The sequence below is a fragment of the Oncorhynchus nerka genome, linkage group LG11, assembly GCF_034236695.1.
Source record: "Oncorhynchus nerka isolate Pitt River linkage group LG11, Oner_Uvic_2.0, whole genome shotgun sequence".
In the NCBI taxonomy this organism is placed as follows: Eukaryota; Metazoa; Chordata; class Actinopteri; order Salmoniformes; family Salmonidae; genus Oncorhynchus; species Oncorhynchus nerka.
In genome coordinates this window covers 6682733-6699057 of record NC_088406.1, presented here as the reverse complement: position 1 = coordinate 6699057, position 16325 = coordinate 6682733, and the positions used below count along the sequence as shown (strand labels likewise).

At 45.1% G+C, this 16325-nt stretch overlaps 1 protein-coding gene across 1 annotated transcript in view; it reads left to right on the top strand.

Annotated features, from left to right (window-relative positions):
- The first annotated feature begins 661 nt into the window (after positions 1 to 661).
- usp16 (ubiquitin specific peptidase 16) overlaps positions 662 to 16325 on the top strand; it is a 34086-nt gene continuing 18422 nt past the window's right edge. The window contains 16 exon segments of the mRNA XM_065024174.1: positions 662 to 926; positions 1311 to 1393; positions 1479 to 1663; positions 1861 to 1964; positions 2666 to 2781; positions 3012 to 3289; positions 3645 to 3743; positions 4334 to 4464; positions 4644 to 4731; positions 5076 to 5151; positions 7954 to 8045; positions 8265 to 8318; positions 8684 to 8866; positions 10338 to 10454; positions 10457 to 10868; positions 15765 to 16009. Of these exon segments, the coding sequence (XP_064880246.1) occupies positions 1339 to 1393; positions 1479 to 1663; positions 1861 to 1964; positions 2666 to 2781; positions 3012 to 3289; positions 3645 to 3743; positions 4334 to 4464; positions 4644 to 4731; positions 5076 to 5151; positions 7954 to 8045; positions 8265 to 8318; positions 8684 to 8866; positions 10338 to 10454; positions 10457 to 10868; positions 15765 to 16009 (2235 nt within the window). The 5' untranslated portion in view covers positions 662 to 926; positions 1311 to 1338.

Sequence of the window (16325 nt, the reverse complement as noted above, 5' to 3'; positions counted from 1 at the left end):
GGTCAGGCGAACTGCATTGTTGGTTAAGTGTTTGTAAATATGCTTTCAGTGTAAGGTCTACACCTGTTGTATTCGGCGCATGTGACAAATACCATTTGATTTGAATTAGGTTAAGGTTAGGAAAAGGGTTCGGCTTAGTTAAAATGCTATTTTAACCTGCTACGAATAGTCATTTCCGGTCGTAGCTGTACCCCCTCTAGTCAGAACCTTGCTTCACAGTGCTACCAAAGATTTATAACTATACCAAGATAGACAACAGCCTGTCGTTTCCAATGGGAACAAATTAGTCACACGGAGCGGAACAAGCAAGAAGGTGGGCAAGAGCTAGAGAGATCCTATTGGCGCGTTGCAGCATTATCTGCATATTTCCGTTAGGGAACGCCTACTAATATGAAGTGCGCGTGTGCATTAACTTGAATTCGACTTTATTTGTTTTTTGTTTTATTTTTCTTCGCAAAAGGGTTGTCTACAAAACTTAGTCCACTCTGTTCATAACAGATTTCGGGAACAGAAAACTATTGAAATCAAATGTTTTATCAATGAGAAAATTTGCTGAATGTTGGCCAAAGTCTTCTCCCACTGCCGGGCAGTGGGCTTCCTCTCACAAGAATATTAGATGGAAACACCAAGCGGATGCTTCACATTTATACATCCGGTAAAATATCTGTCTCATTGTTCTATCGGTGGCCGTACACCACCACCACAGCGCTTCTTATTTTTTCAAGTATATGTGGCAACTGGTGTAAGATGTTATTGTTTTAAAATATGGATAGTTATCATTTTGTGTAGTTTTGGTGTATTTTTTTCTGAAGGTCGTTAGCTATAGATGTGGACTCGGCACAGAGATATGTATAGTTTGGAGTCTTACTCAAAGAAGGGAAAACGAAACGGCCGACTGTGATTCACAAAAAGCCCTCCTCTGCCGGGTAGGTTGGTGACGGGTACCTAATAAGTCACGTTGCTGGCTATGTTTATTTATTGTGTGATCTCTTTCTTGCAATTATCTAAATACATGAATCAAAACATGTGTAGTGGATGCTTGACAGACGCCCGTGGACGGTAATGGTAGCTACAGTAACAATGGCTTTTCTTATTAACTAACTAACTAGCTAGCGTTACACAGCTTATAAGTAGGCTAGCTAAATCTGTTCCTATAAATGACAACTAGGTAGTAACGTTAAGTTAACTACAGTTTTTTTTTTCTTCAATTCAGAAGGTTTATATTTAACTGAGTAACATGAAACTGCTAGCTAATGTTACACTCCTCTCTGGCTAACTTGCAGTTTGTGATGATGACTCATTCTGTCTAGGTCAGGTGTCTAAAGTCTTCCAGACAAGATGGTGAAGAGGAGGCAGAAAGGTCCTAGAGAGGACGAAGTGATAGACCTGACTGGTAGGTTCTCACTCACAAAGACAATGTCATTATTAGCTACCATGAACTAGCCTAACTCCTCTCTGGTGTGTCCCTCTCACCGCAGGTCCGTCATGCAACCATATCCGTAAAGGTGTAGACTCCAGCTTCCTGAAGAAGACTGGGGTAGACTCCGCCTGTAACAGCTGCCAAGACTGTAGGGGTGAAGAGCCGGCTGCTGCTGTACAGGCTCCATCAGAGGAGATGAGCGAAACACCAACGATATGGATGTGCTTAAAATGCGGACACCGAGTAAGGTTCCTTAAATACATTAGATATCAAATCAACGTTTATTTGTCACGTGCGCCGAATACAACAGGTGTAGTAGACCTTACAGTGAAATGCTTACTTACAGGCTCTAACCAATAGTGCAAAAAAGGTATTAGGTGAACAATTGTAGAGGTGTGTGTGTGAAATGTACCTGACGAACAGTCTTTCTGGTTTGCCAGGGGTGTGGGCGTACCTCTGAGGATCAGCATGCTATCAAGCACTACGAGAAGCCTCGGTCAGACCCTCACTGTCTGGTGCTCAGCCTGGACAACTGGAGCGTTTGGTGAGCCAATAGAACACTGTGCCTGTGATCCATGCGTCCTAAATGGGACTCTATTCCCTACATAGTGCACTACGTATGGGCTCTGGTCCAAAGTAGTGTAAGATGTAGGGAATAGGGTGCAATTTGGGACGGAAGCCTGTTCCTCTTATCATACTGGGTCCAGGAGGTTTAACTGACCTTGTCCCACGACCAGAAGAAAAGAGACCAGAGTTTTTCCCTGGGAAAGTTGCGTGGTCAGGGTAAACTCCAGACCCTGCATCACTCTCACTGAAGACTGCACATGTAGAAGAACAACATATTGTACACAAGGAACTGTGAATGGTATTGAATAAATGCTTGGTGACGGGCCCAATAACTAGGAAAGGAGTTTTACCTGACTGCGTGAGTTGACCAGGCAAAACTCTGGGTCAAAGTTTAGAAACATGATTATAAAAAATATTTATAATTTCACATTTTAAAGTCTGTCTTTACCACATTACACTACACAGTACGCTTGTAGTGCTTCTACACCTGCATTGCTTGCTGTTTGGGGTTTTAGGCTGGGTTTCTGTACAGCACTTTGAGATATCAGCTGATGTACGAAGGGCTATATAAATAAATTTGATTTGATTTGTTGTTTTGGGTTTTTGTTGTTGTCAAAACATCCCCCCCCTCAACATTTTACATCCCTGACCATTGTCCTGTGTGGTCTTATGATACAGGTGTTACATCTGTGATGATGATGTCCAGTACTCTAAAACAGGCCATCTGGCTCAGTTGGTGAACAACATTAAGAAACAGGCCTTGTCTGAGCCCCGGAAACAAAGTCCACAGAGAAGTGAGTCCCATATCTAGACTACGTTTCCTGTTGGGCTTTAGTGTGTCATTATCTTTGATCATTTTTAATGTGTGTAATGTTGTCTCTGCTTGAAACAGCTTTCTACTTTGAATGATCAAATTAAATCAGTCAATCAATTCTCACAGAATTCTACCGCAATACGACTACATGATTAGATAAGCATCAGATTTGACTAGTATTGTAATGATATTATGTTGTGATTGACTCAGAGCATTCAATCGTGAAGCTGGAGGACAGCATGATAGAAGAGCCACAGGAAACCAAGCCAGAAGAGAAGGAAGAGAACACAGTGACACAACCGAAAGAAAACCAGAAGAAGAACGGCAAGAAAGAAAATGGTTTGAAAGAGAGCAGCAGTTTGACTAGAGGACAGAAGGCCGTGGGAGGAGCCAGCAGCGGTGCAGTGGGAGGAGTCAGCAGCTGTGCGTTGTCAGTTAGAGGACTCAGTAACCTTGGAAACACCTGTTTCTTCAACTCTGTTGTTCAGGTAAGGAACCTTGGGCTGTGTCTGAAATGGCTACATGGTGTAGTGCACTACTTTGGACCAGAGTTTATAGGGCCCCATATAGTGCACTACTTTGGACCAGAGCTTCATAGGGCCCCATATAGTGCACTACTTTGGACCAGAATTTATAGGGCCCCATATAGTGCACTACTTTGGACCAGAGTTTATAGGGCCCTATATTGTGAACTACTTTGGATCAGAGCCCTATTGGTATACATACACAGCCTTGGTCTGAATGTGACAGTTCAGCTTGTTACTATTGCTATTTATTAGTAGGCTTAGTTCAGAATTATATTTGTAGAGTAATAAACCATTATTCTCCATGTTTCTGTTGCAGACCCTCTCTCAGACACAGATGTTGAGACAGGTCATCAACAAGGTGACAGCTGAAGAGAAGACCAGTGTCACCATCACACCTGGAGTCTCCTCAGACCTGGTAGGTTCCCCTTCCTCTCCTGTTAGACCTCCTCACCTGGAGTCTCCTCAGACCTGGTAGGTTCCCCTTCCTCTCCTGTTAGACCTCCTCACCTGGAGTCTCCTCAGACCTGGTAGGTTCCCCTTCCTCTCCTGTTAGACCTCCTCACCTGGAGTCTCCTCAGACCTAGTAGGTTCCCCTTCCTCTCCTGCTAGACCTCCTCACCTGGAGTCTCCTCAGACCTGGTAGGTTCCCCTTCCTCTCCTGCTAGACCTCCTCACCTGGAGTCTCCTCAGACCTGGTAGGTTCCCCTTCCTCTCCTGCTAGACCTCCTCACCTGGAGTCTCCTCAGACCTGGTAGGTTCCCCTTCCTCTCCTGCTAGATCTCCTCACCTAGAGTCTCCTCAGACCTGGTAGGTTCCCCTTCCTCTCCTGTTAGACCTCCTCACCTTACTGTTCTGTACTTCTGTTGCATGTGCAGTAGCTAATAGAGATCCTAATGAACTAGACCTGGAGATTCAGTAGATCACCCCCCCCAGCCAAGTCTGGTTTATACTCCACGGAATACCCTGTTCTGTTGTTGTTTTTGCTGATGATGCTGTTTCCTCCAGGAACCCATCCTGGTGCAGCTAGGTCCTCCGGGGTCTCTGACCGTGGCGATGTGTCAGATCCTGAATGAGATCCAGGAGACTAAGAAGGGGGTGGTCACCCCGAGAGAACTTTTCAGTCAGGTCTGCAAAAAGTGAGTAGTGAGATTATACATATTAATATTGCTATCTTTATTTTATTTTTTATTTATTTTTAGATTTCTCCTTTCAAGTGAAGTTTCTGTTGAAATCAGCACTCTTACATCAGAAAGGTTTTTATTTTTTTAATTGCTCTCGCCCTCCCCTCCCCCTTCACCCCCACCCCACCCCCCAGAGCGGCACGGTTTAAAGGGTTCCAGCAGCAGGATAGCCAAGAGCTTCTTCGCTACTTGCTGGATGGGATGAGAGCCGAGGAGATGAAAGTAAGACTGTGTTTTACCAGATCTCATTCCTGGTACACTGGTAACCTCGAGGAGATGCGAGTAAGACTGTGTTTTACCAGATCTCATTCCTGGTACACTGGTAACCTATAATAGACTACGGACACACAGGAGATTAACTGTTTTTTAATGATCTCTTTTTATAATTCATCATCTTTTAGTTTGGACATTTTAGATTTAAAGTTATTAAGGTTATTTAGCTGAACAGGATGTGTACCTAGCCCTCCAAATAAGAGACTTCCCTTTCTCCTCTAAATGGAAACCTGCTGTAGCATATATATATACATACACCTGTATCATTAATTTGTTTTTTATTTATTCTCCAGAGACTGAACTCTGGAATATCGGAAGCACTGAAAAAACATGGAAGAGATGCTGAACAATCGAAGAAGTTAGTGAAGGGTAAGGCTAGGGGTTCTGCCTCTGGGTAAGGCTAGGGGTTCTGCCTCTGGGTAAGGCTAGGGGTTCTGCCTCTGGGTAAGGCTAGGGGTTCTGCCTCTGGGTAAGGCTAGGGGTTCTGCCTCTGGGTAAGGCTAGGGGTTCTGCCTCTGGGTAAGGCTAGGGGTTCTGCCTCTGGGGAAGGCTAGGGGTTCTGCCTCTGGGTAAGGCTAGGGGTTCTGCCTCTGGGTAAGGCTAGGGGGTTCTGCCTCTGGGTAAGGCTAGGGCTTCTGCCTCTGGGTAAGGCTAGGGCTTCTGCCTCTGGGTAAGGCTAGGGCTTCTGCCTCTGGGTAAGGCTAGGGCTTCTGCCTCTGGGTAAGGCTAGGGCTTCTGCCTCTGGGTAAGGCTAGGGGTTCTGCCTCTGGGTAAGGCTAGGGGTTCTGCCTCTGGGTAAGGCTAGGGGTTCTGCCTCTGGGTAAGGCTAGGGGTTCTGCCTCTGGGGAAGGCTAGGGGTTCTGCCTCTGCATTGCTTCCTCTTTGGGGGTTTTAGGTGTCTGAAAAGCACTTTTTGACAACTGCTGAGGTAAATAGTTTATAATAATTTATAAATTGCTTTCGGAAAGTATTCTGGCCCCGTGAACTTTTCCACGTTTTGTTAAGTTACAGCCTTATTCGAAAATGGATTCGATTGCCCCCCCCTCATCAATCTACACACAATACCCCATAATGACAAAGCAAAAATACGTTTTTAGAGATTTTTGCTCGTTTATATATATATATATTTATATTTATATATATATATATATATAAAAAGATATCACATTTACATAAGTATACAGACCCTTTACTCAGTACTTTGTTGATACATCTTTGGCAGCGATTGCAGCCTCGAGTCTTCTTGGGTAGGATGCTACAAGCTTGGCACACCTGTATTTGGGGAGTTTCTCCCATTCTTCTCTGCAGATCCTCTCAAGCTCTGTCAGGTTGGATGGGGAGCGTTGCTGCACAGCTGTTTTCAGGTCTCTCCAGAGATGTTCAATCGGGTTCAAGTCCGGGCTCTGACTGGGCCACTCAAGGACATTCAGAGAGTTGTCCCGAAGCCACTCTTGTGTCGTCTTGGCTGTGTGCTTAGGGTTGTTGTCCTGTTGGAAGGTGAACCTTCGCCCCAGTGTGAGGTCCTGAGCGCTCTGGAGCAGGTTTTCATTAGGGATCTCTCTGTACTTTGCGCCATTCATCTTTCCCTTGATTCCGTTCAACTTTCCCTCGATCCTGACCAGTCTCCCAGTCCCTGCTGCTGAAATGCATCCCGACAGCATGATGCTGCCACCACCATGCTTCACCGTAGGGACGGTATTAGCCAGGTGAGGAGCGGTGTCTGGTTTCCTCCAGACATGACGCTTGGCATTCGGGCCAAAGAGTTCAATCTTGGTTTCATCAGACCAGAGAATCTTATTTCTCATGGTCGAGAGTCCTTTAGGTGCCTTTTGGCAAGTGGGTTGTCATGTGCCTTTTACTGAGGAGTGGCTTCCGACTGGCCACTCTACTATAAAGGCCTGATTGGTTGAGTGCTGCAGAGATGGTTGTCCTTCTGGAAGGTTCTCCCATCTCCACAGAGGAACTCTGGAGCTCTGTCAGAGTGATCAAGAACCTCCCTGACCTGTCCTTCTCCCCTGATTGCTCAGTTTGACCGGGCGGCCAGCTCTATGAAGAGTCTTGGTGGTTCCAAACTTCTTCCATTTAAGAATGATGGAGGCCACTGTGTTCTTGTGGACCTTCAGAAATGTGTTGGTACCCTTCCCCAGATCTGTGTCTCAATACAATCCTGTCTCGGAGCTCTATGGACAATTCCTTCAACCTCATGGCTTGGTTTTTGTCAACTGTGGGACCTTATATAGACAGGTGTGTGCCTTTCCAAATCATGGCCAATCAATTGAATTTATCACAGGTAAAGTTGTAGAAACATCTCAAGGATGATCAATGGAAACAGGATGTACCTGAGATCAATTTCAAGTCTCATAGTAAGAGGTCTGAATACTTATGTAAATAAGGTATTTCTGTATTTTTTTTACATTTGCAAACTTTTCTCAAAACCTGTTTTTGCTTTGTCATTATGGGGTATTGTGATGTCATTATGGGGTATTGTGATGTCATTATGGGGTACTGTGATGTCATATTGTGATGTCATTATGGGGTATTGTGTGTAGATTGAGAAAAAAAATAATTTAATCCATTGTAGACTAAGGCTGTAATGTAACAAAATGTGGAAAAGGTGAAGGGGTCTGAATACTTTGCGAATGCTCTGTAAATACATTTGATTAGATTGATAGTCCATGAATTTGGACATCTTGCATTACTAGAGTATATTACATACCATTGTAGTTAGTGTTACCAGTTGATGTTACTCTTCAATAACAGACCCCAAAGCAAATCAGGGGGAGAAAAATGGGTTTATTCAAAGAGGACAAATCATATATGTTATGCTGAGAGGTAGATGTTCATTCTCCCCTGTCCTCAGTGATTCTCTCCACAGAACAAAGAGACAGGATGTAGTTTTATAACCCAACCCCTAGCCTGTGGTTGACCAATTAGAATTCCTTGTAATAAAACTGGGCCAATGGCCAAATGGCAAGTATCCTGTTTCAGGCTCAATGCCTAGACAAATTCCTCCCCTGTCTCTGACCCATTGATCGTTAGTCCTCTGCATTTTGTGTATTTATCTTCCAAATGTTCTTACATTAGCCTCGGTAACTCTCCCAGGCGACCCTAGTCCAATACGTCCCTTGTGTCTATCCTTCGTTATCCCATGTTGTGGTTTGCCTGTTCCAGAGTATGAGAAGAAGGGAGCTCCTAATAACTTCGTAGACCAGGTGTTTGGTGGGGAGATGACCAGCACGGTCATGTGTCAGCAATGCAAGACGGTACGTACGATAACTCAACAGTTCAAATCCCGCTTCGGGTTTCTAGCCGATTAAACCAACTGTCAGAGCAAAGAAAAGCCATGAACTGAACGATACTAAAGATCATCCATCCTCTATGAACAGCCCCGATTGACCACCAACCCCCTTAACAACAACCGCAACACACCCATAAATATGTTACTTGTCTGTTGTTGATTTTTGTTTGTTTTTGTTTTTTAGGTTTCTTTGGTCAAGGAGATGTTTCTGGATCTGTCCCTTCCTGTCTCAGACCAGGTAATGATGATGATGATGATGATGATGACAGGTTTGTCTTTTTCTACACCAGCTGGATATGACATCATGAAAACAACATGTGCCCTAGCGGATGTATATGACATCATGAAAACAACATGTGCCCTAGCGGATGTATGACATCATGAAAACAACATGTGCCCTAGTGGTGTATGACATCACGAAAAACATGTGCCCTAGCGGATGTATGACATCATCACGAAAAACATGCTGTCAATCCATGATGGATGAGGACATTTCCTCTACGTTTTACCAGCTGTTTATCTTGCATGTTATGTTGTGTCATGTTATGCTATGTTACCGTTATGCTCTACTGCTTAACGTCATGGTTTGCCGCGGTCTCTCAGGCCTACAGGAAGAAGAGCCAGAAGAAAGGAGCGGGGAACCAGAAGGTTAGCACTGAGGTGAAATATAATAACGGAGACAGCCCCAGCCCTGTCTCCATGACCAACGGTGACACCCACGACCTTCCTACTGGCAGCAAGTACCAGCAGAAGAAACAGAAGAAACAGGCCAAGAAACAGGCCAAGGTACAGTTAGGAGGATTCTGGTACCCTAATGCCAAGGTAGAGTTAGGATGATTCTGGTACCCTAATGCCAAGGTAGAGTTAGGAGGATACTGGTACCCTAATGCCAAGGTAGAGTTAGGAGGATACTGGTACCCTAATGCCAAGGTAGAGTTAGGATGATTCTGGTACCCTAATGCCAAGGTAGAGTTAGGAGGATACTGGTACCCTAATGCCAAGGTAGAGTTAGGAGGATACTGGTACCCTAATGCCAAGGGGACCCTAATGCCAAGGTAGAGTTAGGAGGATACTGGTACCCTAATGCCAAGGTAGAGTTAGGATGATTCTGGTACCCTAATGCCAAGGTACAGTTAGGAGGATACTGGTACACTAATGCCAAGGTACAGTTAGGAGGATACTGGTACCCTAATGCCAAGGGACAGTTAGGAGGATACTGGTACCCTAATGCCAAGAAACAGGCCAAGGTAGAGTTAGGAGGATACTGGTACCCTAATGCCGAGGTAGAGTTAGGAGGATACTGGTACCCTAATGCCAAGAAACAGGCCAAGGTAGAGTTAGGAGGATTCTGGTACCCTAATGCCGAGGTAGAGTTAGAAGGATTCTGGTACCCTAATGCCAAGAAACAGGCCAAGGTAGAGTTAGGAGGATTCTGGTACCCTAATGCCGAGGTAGAGTTAGGAGGATTCTGGTACCCTAATGCCAAGGTAGAGTTAGGAGGATTCTGGTACCCTAATGCCGAGGTAGAGTTAGGAGGATTCTGGTACCCTGTTTTACATAAACTTGTAATTTTATTTGATTATATAATGCACTACGTTTGACCAGAACTCAATGAATAGTGTACTTTAAAGTTTAAAGTTTTATTGATGGTATGTACCTTATACACATAGTATTCACTGTCCAACGAACCCCATTGTCAATGCAGTATTAAAGCAGTAGCAGTATTAAAGCAGTAGCTGTTTTAAAGCAGTAGCTGTTTTAAAGCAGTAGCCATATTAAAGCAGTAGCCATATTAAAGCAGTAGCAGTATTAAAGCAGTAGCTGTTTTAAAGCAGTAGCAGTATTAAAGCAGTAGCAGTATTAAAGCAGTAGCAGTATTAAAGCAGTAGCAGTATTGAAGCAGTAGCATGTGGATGCAGTAGCAGTATGGAAGCAGTAGCAGTATTAAAGCAGTAGCAGTATTGAAGCAGTAGCATGTGGATGCAGTAGCAGTATGGAAGCAGTAGCAGTATTAAAGCAGTAGCAGTATTAAAGCAGTAGCATTGGATTCAGTTTCTAGCAGTATTAGTAGCATTTGCAGTTTGGAAGCAGTAGCAGTATTAAAGCAGTAGCAGTATTAAAGCAGTAGCATGTGGATGCAGTAGCAGTATGGAAGCACTAGCAGTATTAAAGCAGTAGCAGTGTCGACAGCCTTTTCTTTCTGTATTAACTTTGGGTTTACCACGCTGTAATGTCTGTCTCCTGTCTGTGTCCACAGAACCAGAGACGTCAGCAGAAGCTAGTCCCCCTGGACAGCTTCTCACCTCCAGAGAACACCGCAGAGAGCCCAGTACCAGCAGAGGAGGGGGAGGAGACAGGAAATAGTACCCAGGAGAGGAGGAGGAGGAGGAGCCTCTGGTTGAGAGCCAATCATCAGAGACCGAGAGGTCCGAGACCGCTCCCTCAGAGCAGGACCAAGAGAAACCTCAGGGGGCAGGGCACACGGAGAAAGAGGAGGAGGATTGTGAACCAGTGGCTGTGTCCAACAACCACTCCACTGTGATGTCAGAAGAGCAGAGTCACCAGTCCCCTGAGGGGGTTGGAAAAAGAGACGGACACGAGGCTGAACATAGAGGAGAGGAGGAGGAGGAGAATGATGATGGTGATGCAGCCCAACCGTCTGGAGATGAGCAAGACACCAAACTGACAGACAAGCTGGGTGAACTATCTCTGAACGAAGCCTTCCTAGCCTCTGAGGACTCGGACCTGGAGCTGGGGTGCAGAGATGGAGACACGTCTGCTGAGATGGGTAATGTTGCATTTTGCACTTCTTTCCGCCCCCTAAATGGTCTTTGTCACCTCTGGTTCTTTGCAGAGGATAGACGTTTAAGGGTCCGGGGATTCTTTGCGACATTTCGAAATGACATCGGTTTGACCCTTTGTAAGGAAATAGAATGAAAACCAGCCAACATGTTTCTGATAAGGATTCATTTCGGCTTGGATGCATATTTTATCTGGTTGAAATACTATCAGCTTTTATGATGCTGATAAAGAAGGGCCTTTACAGATAGTATTTCAACCACAGTTAGGGACCATCAGCTTTTATGATGCTGATAAAGAAGCACCTTTACAGATGGTCCCTAACTGTGGTTGAAATACTATCAGCTTTTATGATGCTGATAAAGTTAGCACCTTTACAGACGGTCCCTAACCGCACATTATTTTCTACTTCCCAAATCTTTCCCAAACATGAATTTTCTGGCCCTCTCTTCTCTTTATATTCTACTTGCCATTTCGCAGCGTTTCTCTTATTGAATTAAAGTCCGACATTGTCCTTTTTTGCCACCGTGGAACAGCCCGTTCTCAAAAGCATTTGGTGATTGGTGTGTAGGTTACTTGGCGCACTTACGGTTAGGCTCTTAAAGTTAGGTTTATGCACCTAATGCCAGATAACCTCAAAGTAGCTTATACAGTTAATTCATAAAGTATTCAGACCCCTTGACTTTTTCTACATTTTGTTACGTTACAGCCTTATTCTAAAATGTATTAAATAGTTTTTTCCCCCTCATCACTCTGGACACAAAAAAAAAACTATTTTAAATATATTTTTTAACTGAAATATCACATTTACGTAAGTATACAGACCCTTTACTCAGTACTTTGTTGAAGCACCTTTGGCAGTGATTACAGACTCGAGTCTTCTTGGGTATGGCGCTACAAGCTTGGCACACCTGTATTTGTGGAGTTTCTCACATTCTTCTCTGCAGATCCTCTCAAGCTCTGTCAGGTTGGATGGGGAGTGTCGCTGCACAGCTGTTTTCAGATCTCTCCAGAGATGTTTGATCGGGTTCAAGTCCGAGCTCCAGCTGGGCCACTCAAGGACATTCGGAGACTTGTCCCGAGGTCACTCCTGCATTGTCTTGGCTGTGTGCTTAGGGTCGTTGTCCTGTTGGAAGGTGAACTTTCGTTCAGCTCTGAGGTCCTGAGCGCTCTGGAGCAGGTTTTCATCAAGGATCTCTCCGTTCATCTTTCTGTCGATCCTGACTAGTCTCCCTGCCGCTGAAAAACATCCCCACATCTTGATGCTGCCACCACCATGCTTCACTGTAGGGATGGTGCCAAGGCTTCCTGGCATTCAGGCCAAAGAGTCCAATCTTGCCTTTTAACAAACTCCAAGTGGGCTGTCCATTTAAGAATAATGGAGGCCACTGTGTTCTTGGGGACCTTCAATGCTGAAGAGATTTGTTGTTACCCTTCCCCAGATCTGTGCCTCGACACAATCCTGTCTCGGAGCTCTATGGACAATTCCTTCGACCTCACGGCTTGGTTTTGGCTCTGACATGCACTGTCAACTGTGGGACCTTTATATAGACAGGTGCTTGTCTTTCCAAATCATGTCCAATCAATTGAAATTACCACAGGTGGACTCCAATCAAGTTGTAAAAACATCTCAAGGATGATCAATGGATGCACCTGAGCTCAATTTCAATTCTCATAGCAAAGGGTCTGAATACTTATGTAAATAAGGTATTTCTGTTTTTCATTTTTAATACATTTGCAAAAGTGTTTATCCTTGGGGCCTCCCGAATGGCGCAGCGGTCAAAGACACCACAGACCTAGGTTCAATCCCACAGCCGGCCGTGACCAGGTGTCCCATGAGGCGGCGCACAATTGGCCCAGTGCCGTCCGGTTTAGGGGAGGGTTTGGCAGGACAGTATTTCCTTGTCCCATCGCACTGTAGCGACTCCTTTTGGCCGACCGGTCGCCGGCAAGCTGACTCTGAGTCGCCGGCAAGCTGACTCTGGTCGCCTGACTCTGGTCACCTGCAAGCTGACTCTGGTCGCCTGACTCTGGTCGCCGGCAAGCTGACTCTGGTCGCCTGACTCTGGTCGCCTGCAAGCTGACTCTGGTCGCCAGCAAGCTGACTGGTCGCCTGACTCTGGTCGCCAGCAAGCTGACTCTGGTCGCCAGCAAGCTGACTCTGGTCGCCAGCAAGCTGACTCTGGTCGCCTGCAAGCTGACTCTGGTCGCCTGACTCTGGTCGCCTGACTCTGGTCGCCTGCAAGCTGACTCTGGTCGCCTGCAAGCTGACTCTGGTCGCCTGCAAGCTGACTCTGGTCGCCTGCAAGCTGACTCTGGTCGCCAGCTGGATGGTGTTTCCTCCGACACATTGGTGCATCTGGCTTCCGGGTTAAGCGAGCAGTGTGTCAAGAAGCAGTGCGGCACTTGGCAGGGTCGTGTTTCGGAGGACCTATGGCTCTCGACCTTCACCTCTCCCAAGTAAGTAGTGGAGTTGCAGCGATGGGACAAGACTGTAACTACCAATTGGCTGTCACGAGATTTGGGGATGGGGAGGGGAAAGTACAAAAAATACTAAAGTTTAAAAACCTGTTTTGGCTGTATCATTATTGGGGTATTGTGTGTAGATCGATGAGGGGGGGGGAAGCTTAATCAATTGTAGAATAAGGCTGTAAAGTAACAAAATGTGGAAAAGGGGTCTGAATACTTACCAGATACACTGTAGATATCAATTGCAAAAAAAGTATAAATGTATGGATTGTTTTAAGGTATAATTTTCTCTTTATTCATTCTGCCTGCTAGCAACCCTGCCCTTCATCCACACTATTTAATGACCCTAAACCAACCCTGCCCTTCATCCACACTATTTAATGGCCCTAAACCAACCCTGCCCTTCATCCACACTATTTAATGGCTCTAAACCAACCCTGCCCTTCATCCACACTATTTAATGACCCTAAACCAACCCTGCCCTTCATCCACACTATTTAATGACCCTAAACCAACCCTGCCCTTCATCCACACTATTTAATGACCCTAAACCAACCCTGCCCTTCATCCACACTATTTAATGACCCTAAACCAACCCTGCCCTTCATCCACACTATTTAATGACCCTAAACCAACCCTGCCCTTCATCCACACTATTTAATGGCCCTAAACCAACCCTGCCCTTCATCCACACTATTTAATGACCCTAAACCAACCCTGCCCTTCATCCACACTATTTAATGGCCCTAAACCAACCCTGCCCTTCATCCACACTATTTAATGGCCCTAAACCAACCCTGCCCTTCATCCACACTATTTAATGGCCCTAAACCAACCCCGCCCTTCATCCACACTATTTAATGGCCCTAAACCAACCCTGCCCTTCATCCACACTATTTAATGACCCTAAACCAACCCTGCCCTTCATCCACACTATTTAATGACCCTAAACCAACCCTGCCCTTCATCCACACTATTTAATGACCCTAAACCAACCCTGCCCTTCATCCACACTATTTAATGGCCCTAAACCAACCCTGCCCTTCATCCACACTATTTAATGACCCTAAACCAACCCTGCCCTTCATCCACACTATTTAATGACCCTAAACCAACCCTGCCCTTCATCCACACTATTTAATGACCCTAAACCAACCCTGCCCTTCATCCACACTATTTAATGACCCTAAACCAACCCCGCCCTTCATCCACACTATTTAATGGCCCTAAACCAACCCTGCCCTTCATCCACACTATTTAATGACCCTAAACCAACCCTGCCCTTCATCCACACTATTTAATGACCCTAAACCAACCCTGCCCTTCATCCACACTATTTAATGACCCTAAACCAACCCTGCCCTTCATCCACACTATTTAATGACCCTAAACCAACCCTGCCCTTCATCCACACTATTTAATGACCCTAAACCAACCCTGCCCTTCATCCACACTATTTAATGGCCCTAAACCAACCCTGCCCTTCATCCACACTATTTAATGACCCTAAACCAACCCTGCCCTTCATCCACACTATTTAATGGCCCTAAACCAACCCTGCCCTTCATCCACACTATTTAATGGCCCTAAACCAACCCTGCCCTTCATCCACACTATTTAATGGCCCTAAACCAACCCTGCCCTTCATCCACACTATTTAATGGCCCTAAACCAACCCTGCCCTTCATCCTAAACCACTATTTAATGACCCTAAACCAACCCTGCCCTTCATCCACACTATTTAATGGCCCTAAACCAACCCTGCCCTTCATCCACACTATTTAATGACCCTAAACCAACCCTGCCCTTCATCCACACTATTTAATGGCCCTAAACCAACCCTGCCCTTCATCCACACTATTTAATGGCCCTGAACCAACCCCGCCCTTCATCCACACTATTTAATAACCCTAAACCAACCCCGCCCTTCATCCACACTATTTAATAACCCTAAACCAACCCTGCCCTTCATCCACACTATTTAATGGCCCTAAACCAACCCTGCCCTTCATCCACACTATTTAATGGCCCTGAACCAACCCCGCCCTTCATCCACACTATTTAATAACCCTAAACCAACCCCGCCCTTCATCCACACTATTTAATAACCCTAAACCAACCCTGCCCTTCATCTACACTATTTAATGGCCCTGAACCAACCCTCCCTTCATCCACACTATTTAATGACCCGAAACCAACCCTCCCCGTTGATATAACCACTAGTATTTACATTTACATTTAAGTCATTTAGCAGACGCTCTTATCCAGAGCGACTTACAAATTGGATGTCAATTTCAGAAAGTCCTGTTGTATCGCGTTTTAAAGTTAACAAAATATTTGTATATATATTTTTTTTTCCAATGTTATTTACAAAAAAAACACTGAAACACTGAAAAAGTCAAATTCCTAAAAATAGAATCGGAGACCAAGCTGGAGGGGAAGGAGTACACAGTCTCTCACCAGGATCCTAAACTGGCCTTTCACACGCTGGCCACCAGGGCGGCGCCAGAGAACCAGGAGTGCTCTGTGGAGTCCTGTCTCTACCAGTTCACAGAGGTAGAGAACCTCACTCAGAACAACTCTCTTCTCTGTGTCACCTGCACCAAGAGACAGACCAATAACAAGGCTGCAGAAGGTATGTTTTTGAAAAATTCTGTCCATGTTTTTTTTCTCCTTTTCTCTCTCTTTTTTTTTTTAAACTAATGAACATGAATGGTCATGCTGTTTGGTCCTGTTCCAGATATGGTGTGTGTGTGTACTATAGTTTAGGTCTATGGATTTCCAGTGTGTGTGTGTGTGTATACTATAGTTTAGGTCTATGGATTTCCTGTGTGTGTGTGTGTGTGTATACTATAGTTTAGGTCTATGGATTTCCTGTGTGTGTGTGTGTGTGTACTATAGTTTAGGTCTATGGATTTCCTGTGTGTGTGTGTGTGTGTATACTATAGTTTAGGTCTATGGATTTCCTCTGTGTGTG